Source organism: Penaeus chinensis, chromosome 31 (assembly GCF_019202785.1).
Source record: "Penaeus chinensis breed Huanghai No. 1 chromosome 31, ASM1920278v2, whole genome shotgun sequence".
NCBI lineage: Eukaryota > Metazoa > Arthropoda > Malacostraca > Decapoda > Penaeidae > Penaeus > Penaeus chinensis.
Genome location: NC_061849.1, coordinates 11,835,262 through 11,842,761, shown reverse-complemented (window position 1 = coordinate 11,842,761; position 7,500 = coordinate 11,835,262). Strand labels below are relative to the sequence as shown.

The 7,500-nt window shown below is 37.7% G+C and overlaps 1 protein-coding gene across 1 annotated transcript in view; it reads right to left on the bottom strand.

The window, feature by feature from the left end:
- LOC125041723 (ileal sodium/bile acid cotransporter-like) overlaps window positions 1-7,500 on the bottom strand; it is an 18,361-nt gene that overhangs the window by 6,151 nt on the left and 4,710 nt on the right. The window contains exons 2-5 of the mRNA XM_047636965.1: window positions 2,660-2,920; window positions 2,204-2,392; window positions 1,652-1,828; window positions 1-159 (exon numbers count right to left, since the gene is read on the bottom strand). The exon at window positions 1-159 is cut by the window's left edge and continues 64 nt beyond it. Coding sequence (XP_047492921.1) covers window positions 1-159; window positions 1,652-1,828; window positions 2,204-2,392; window positions 2,660-2,920 — 786 coding nt within the window. The remainder of the gene's footprint in view (window positions 160-1,651; window positions 1,829-2,203; window positions 2,393-2,659; window positions 2,921-7,500) is intronic.

Sequence of the window (7,500 nt, the reverse complement as noted above, 5' to 3'; positions counted from 1 at the left end):
GGAAACGAAGGTCATGGTGACGGAGAGGTCAAGGGAACCGCCCAGCAGGTACGTCCAGATGTTCGAGCCTCCGCCACCAGGAGAGCAGCCGTTAATGAAGAGCCCGAGCCACAGCGCAGGGGAGTCACTGAACAGAAAGTATCCCAGCGTGTAAGATGTCTGGCAAAGAATAAATTAATGAGTAAATGCAAAAATAAAGAGAATATGGTGAAGGTAAATAAAATAGATGAATTAACAACTGGAAATGAATGAATGAAATAAGAAATAGAAATTAAAATAAATAATGAATACGTAATAATAACAATAATGGCTTTGACAAAATAACAATAATGGCTTTGACAAAATAACAGCAATAATAACATTAATAAACACAATGATGATGACAATAATAATAATAATAATAATAACAAAAATAACGAAATCATTATAGCAATAGTAATAATAGTAATAATAACAAAAGGATTGCGAAAATAAACCATACTTCAGAAGGGAAAAATAACCATACAGAAAAAGTGCATTAGTCTGCTTCAATACATAAACCACAACTTATTATTTAAAATTAATCATGTAATTTCGTAGATGGCATAGTCTAAAACACTGCACAGATTCCGTTGCTTTATTATACCATTATTATCTTTATTACATTGTGTCTAATATATACCCATGAGCGTCTCGTTATATAATATGAAATCTGGATTCAAAGCCATGCATATTGCTCTTTAATTAACGATATTTGTAACTTCTGAGTACATGTATTTGAGATCCTGTTTGTACTTTTTTGCTAAACGGCTAAAAATTAATGTGGGTCTTTTTTTTTTTTTTTTTTTTTTTTTTTTTTTTTTACTTCAGAGCGATTTATGTATTGTAAAAAATAGTTTTATGAAATCAAAGAAGGGCTAACGCAAGGAATCTATAAGGGAGGTCTACCCATTGGGATCTGAGGTAACACAAAATAAAATGTGATTCTTTCCTGTTTGCTATGTAAGCTTCATTAAAGAGATTCTTGAGCTTAAACGAAAGTGTCGATTTCTGTAGCGCTCGTTATACTGATACTGGCAATGAATCAGAAATAAAGAACAAACAATGGCTAGCGATGGCGCCACTCGGGTGACGTCACTTTGACCTGTCCTGTAAATGCGAGAAGCAGAGATTTTATCCGTCCCACAAATTACTGGACTTAATTCATGGATTTGAACCGTTTTTTGTTTATTTCATGGAAGAGAATGAGATAAAAAAAAAAAAAAAAAAAAAATCCTGGAGTGATACAGCGTTTTCTAGAGTTGCTTCAAATTAAATATCCTGGCGCTAATCAGTTACTGAAACTGTATCGTAAATTTTTTTGAGGTTAGTATACTTACAATTTTTTTTTTTTTTATGAAGATACAGACAGATTACAAGAATGATAGAAAAAAAAGAAGACAATGGGCAACCTCAAAAGCGTTTTGAAAAAATAAGAACTCCTATTCTGACTGAGACATACAACTTTGCAGTGTGCCACACCTCAGTTTTCCGTGAGTCAGTATTGATCAGAACTGGCTACTGGCAGTATTGATCAGAACTGGCAATTAATCCTTATTTTGGATAATATACTTAAAAATATTTTCTTATATATTATTTTATTTATTTTTTTGCCAATGTCGAACGCACTTACCAGAGGCATAAATAAATACTGCGATGCTAGACCTATAGCCGGCGCTACAGGCTTTTTCAGTGTCCTTTTAATGATTTCCAAGTCAATGGCACATCCCATGTTGGTATAAGCGATGGCCACTAAAATTATCATGGCTGCTGTGAAGATCTGGTCGTGAAGTTTATCTGCGCGCTGGACCTGCAGAAGCACGCGAAATATATATAAAAAAATAGTGTTTTCTTTTAACTGTCTCTCTATTTCTCTTTCTTTCTTTCTTTCTTTCGTTCTTTCTCTCTCTCTCTCTCTCTCTCTCTATCTCTCTCTCTCTCTCTCTCTCTCTCTCTCTCTCTCTCTCTCTCTCTCTCTCTCTCTCTCTCTCTCTCTCTCTCTCTCTCGCTCTCTCTCTCTCTCTCCCTTCCTCCCTCTCTTTCTCTCCTTCCCTCTCCCCCTCTCTCTCTCCTTCCCTCTCCCCCTCTCTCTCTCCTTCCCTCTCCCCCCTTCTCTCTCCTTCCCTCTTTCTCTCTCCTTTCCCTTCCACCCCCTCCCCTCCTTGCCAAACCATCCTCCACCTACCATAACATTAGTTTCATTGCTCAGTGCCCGTAGCTCTCCATCGGGAGCCACCAACAGGAACTGAAGCTTCGAAAACCCGAGGAAAGTCCCCGTCATGTTGAATGTACCCGTTAGATCGCCCTCCATTTCCTTTAAGGGGAAGCTATCCGGCCATATTTTCACGTGTCCGAAACTGTCGGCGCTGTTCTCCTTTTGGAGGATAACGGAAAAGGAGTTTATGAAGTTTTAAGATCCTTTGTGATTACGGTTAATTACGAAACTGTATACGGATAGATGGATTATTCAAGACAGGGTGTGCATATTAAAGTTAATATTATTAATAGCAATAAGTTAAATCTAGGAAGAAAATAAAAATACTATAAAAGAGAACAATTGTATATAAACAAAATCTTATTCAAGGAACACGAGTTTAAATGCATAAATACGGAAATAGATACGGGTAAATGCCTTTCCTACCTGTACAACCACCAGCCCAGACGCGTCCTCAGGCTGGGCATCCAACTGGAAACTCACTACTAACGTCTCCTTCTCAGTAACATCCAACACCTCCGTGGGCGTGTTATTGACAAACAGTTGCACGCCCATTACGATAGGTGTGTCGGCTCTCGCTCCGCCCGCAGTTAGGAGGACTAATAGCAGTGTTACCTTTACGCTCATCTGCCTTACCATCTGGGAGAGGTAGCTGGTAGCCCCGCCACCAGACACAACTGCAACCATCTGCGGTTAGGGATACAATTAGGTTTCCTGTCACAGTGGGAAAAAAGGATATGATAAAAACAAGAATGAAGTCTGTGATATCGTTATGTGCACATATGGATGCGTGTTTCCGAAAGAAAACGTTTGATGTCTGGATGTCACAAAAATGTTAATCTCATTTTAATCTCTCAGGGAGAGGGAAAGGGAGGGAGGGAGGGGGAGGGGGGGGAGGGAGGGAGGGGAGGGGAGAGGGAGGGAGGGAGGGAGGGAGGGAGGGAGGGAGGAAGGGAGAGAGAGAAAAGCAGGTAGAACTCCAAACGTGCTTCTAAATAACCGTTTTTACATAATTCCACGACCTTCCCTTTTCACCTAAACACTTCCAAGCACTCATGAATATGAATACAGTCACGCATGCACAAAAGCACTTATACGAAAGCACAAATACCATATTTACGTTCTTACGTTTTCAAATCATACAATATAGCTGTCACTTATCTTTAAAAAATCAATGAGCAACACCCAAACATACGATCCTTCAGTAGCTGTCCCGATAGTATTTTATAAAAATATAACAATTATCAAAACATCTTTACAAATAAACAACCTAATCACCGAAGGACTGTCCGAGGAAAGCTGTAATCACTCCTATTATTGAAAAGTATCGGGCGACTGAAAGAGAGGTGAAAACGACTCGAAAAATCATCTATTTTAGTGAATTGAAGTTTTAGTTAGAGAACTTTTGTTTCGAAATAACCAAGTAAAAATGAATAAGCAATGCATAAGCAATACACACAAATCGTCACTAGGTCAACATTGAATCCGTCATTTTTCTAACGTTTGGATAGAAAGTTACAAAATGTCCCATCTTCCGTCACTTTACTGAAAAAATGAAAACAAGAAAAGAAAAAGCAAAGCAAAATCATCCTAACATCAAAATGAAAAGATACAAATCTTAGGCAAGCTGCGACAATACCTTGGATAGAAGCTCCTTTCCCAACTGGATGCTTCGAGACAACTGACCGCCCTGTACCACCCATGTGCTAACTTAGGACTCAGGTAAGGCATTCATGGCCGAAATACCCGTTCCAGTGTCAACATTACGAAACACTGACAAAGACCTGAGGGGGGTATTTTTCGTACATCCGCGAGGAAAACTTGTGGAAGATATCAGAAAACAATTTAAATACGCATAATGACACACATTCATGCATAAACATAAACACAAACAGACACACATTCATACATTAAAACACACACACACACACACACACACACACACACACACACACACACACACACACACACACACACACACACACACACCGTTTGCACAGTTTATCAGAATTCCCGCCTCCTGGAAGACTGAAACCTGAGAGGTTACAGGAATGGCCTCCCAGCTGCGGGTCCGTGAGGAAGAATATGAAGTTGAGGGTTAACTTCAACACCTCGTGTCATGTACGTAAGATATTTTACCCTTGTACCCTAGCAGTTTTATGTATTTTGTTCTTACTATATCATATTTCCATTCGCCTTGTACTCAGGTTTCGCCTTCGATTTTAACTTTAAATTTTTAAGTATCTTTTATTTATTGATTTATCTATTCAATCACTGGTTCTCGTAAGTCTGTTTCTATTAATATGTGAAATAACAAATTTTGTACACTTCAACCGTGATTGCGATTAAGAGAAGTAATAAGATTGTAAGTGTTATGGAATCGTGGTCGTGGTACAGAGTTTGCTAAATACATGCCACTTATTTTGATGTATTCATGATCATTATCTCTAATACTAATATAACCAGTTATAATAATAACTAATATAACCATTATCAATATTATCTTCTTATTGTTATCAATATTATCAAAATTATCAATATTTGCCTTTATAATAATTATATTGTTACTGTTATTATCATTATTGCTGTAGCTACTATAGCTGTTGTTATGATTATATAGTATATTATCATAATCATTACTACCACCATGAATCATTTTATTACTATAACTATTATTGGTGTTGTTATTCCTATTATTGTTCTTGCCATCACAATTATTCTTATCAATTTAAACAGTTAACATTGTTCTTGTTTTACTGTATTACCATTACAGGCATTATTATTATCATTATGATTTGTATCACCAGCCCAGCCATATAAACTTGACGATCCCTGAAGAGAAAGTCTGGAGCCGATGGAAGGCCGGATGCTCGCGCTTCGGACTGACGACCCGAGATTCGTGCTGAGTAGTGATGACTCGGCACTTCTTGAAAACCGCTGACTCAATATGACGCATTTTTCACGTTGATGATAAAAAATTTCCTCGCATGGGGAATACCAAGTTGCCTGTCATTTACCTTTCTTTTTTAGAAAGAAAAAATGCATTGTATCTACCTCTGTTAAATTCCCGGTATATTTCATTACTTGGTGATTCGGGGAAAGATGTAAGAATATATATGGCATTGTAGAGGTAGATCCCCTCAGTAGCGTTTAACCTTACGAAAAGAGAGAGAAAAAAAAAAAACACAATAGGCGCTAAAACGGAACATGACGAGCCTAAGGGTGAGTATACAAACGGAATGACTAAACATTTTGAGAACTTTCGTGTTGCAATAAAAGATTAGTACCTCATGAGCGTTGAAATCGGGTTGACCAACGGATAAAGATAGGAAATATGACTGCATGGCAAACACTGACAACCTTTAAAACAAATAAGGTAATGGTTTTGGTGTCCTAAATTTACACTGCAAAAAAAGGAAAGAAAGAAAAAAAATCGTTGTACTTTTGTGGTTACGGTTAACCGAACTATTGCATTCTTTCTTTTCTTTTATTTTATCGAACAACTTTCCTAACAAATCATACGTTACGTTTGTTTACTTCAGTCTATATATTTTAACCATTTCGATAATATCACCAATGTATATGCACTCGCATTCAAAAACTCGTAAATATTATCAGAACATTTGCTTCCAACTTTTAAAAAAAGGCCGCAAAGAAACAAAATTGAATATTGCTTAGAAAAATATTTAACTGAGAATTACAGCCTCTCCCTCCCTCCACCCCCCCCCTTACCTACCTTCATATCTATCAATTGTTTCATATATAGGACTAAACGAAAAGTACACAATGAACTGCCCTTTTGAGATCCCCTCCCAGCTCTATAAAAAGTCCCTATCCTTGTCTCTCACGACATTTTCCTTCTTTCTTCGGTTTTCAGCTGTCTTTTCTTAGGGAATTATGCCAAGGACTCACGCCGCATTGCTCGCGTCTACTCTCCAGCTGATTCTTCATAATCGTCCGTAGCTCCATATTTCAAGTGTCAAATTTTTGTTCTCTTTTCATATTCATTGAGAATCCATCATTCCGATCGGTAGTTTGCAAATGAAAATATCAATGAATGCAGCAATTACATTTTCTGTTGTAACAGCCCTACGACTGGCAATTAGCACTCTGATTATCATGGATGTTCTTAACAGATTGTTTCAGTCTTAATCTAAAGGAGAACTTTATGCGATACCACATCGAAGGTTTTGTTCTGATCAAAGAAACAAATAGATTTGTTGTCTTTATTAGAGTCAAAACTCCAAGTTGTGTATGTACGTAACATGAAAAAGGGAAAGAAAGAACACACATAATGGGTTCCCGGATGTTCCTCCAGTTCCTCTGCGTTCCGAGGCTTCGGAGTGCGCATGGGAGAGGAGAGAGGGAACTGCTGACGTCACTGTATATTTGTATGACGTCAAGTTTAATGCACAGAGTGTGCTGAGAGCGTGGGAGGGGATGTTTAAATAGTGGCAAAAAATCTGCATACATACTTAACATCACCGTGTACCAGGAACACTTTAAAGCCAATGTTTGCCGAAACCTCGCTTTGGGTTACGGAGGCAACATTAGTCGAAAAACATTGATAAATACTTTTGCATACATATGTAGACATTGTCATAAGTGAATTCTTGCAAAAATAAAGAGATTCGAGTTCAGCTGCTAGTGAGACTAGATAAAGTAAATGATTACATCGTTCATGACAATGCAGTCTGCTGAGCAAACATCCCTGGCAGACGCGAGGCTAGGTACAATGCACACACAAAAAGAAAAGGATAAAAAAAAAAAGCTGTGCGTGTGTGTGTGTGTGTGTGTGTGTGTGTGTGTGTGTGTGTGTGTGTGTGTGTGTGTGTGTGTGTGTGTGTGTGTGTGTGTGTGTGTGCGCGCGCGCACATACATATATATGTATGCACACACACACACACATATGTGTATATATATGCATATATATATATACGTATATATACATATATATATACATATATATATATATATATATATTTGTGTGTGTGAATGTACATACATATACAGTATATACATACATATGCATACGTACATATATATACACACATATGTATGTGTGTACATAGACAGTATATATATATCATCATCATCATCAGTCTGAATCAGTCCACAGCAGGACATAGGCCTCTCCCAATCTTTTCCAACTTTGTCTGTCTTGTGTTTTTGTTTCCAATCTTGGCCACCAAATTTCGTTATTTCGTCACGCCATCTTGTCATTGGTCTAGCCCTTGGCCTTTTTATGTTATCTATAGCCCAGTCTT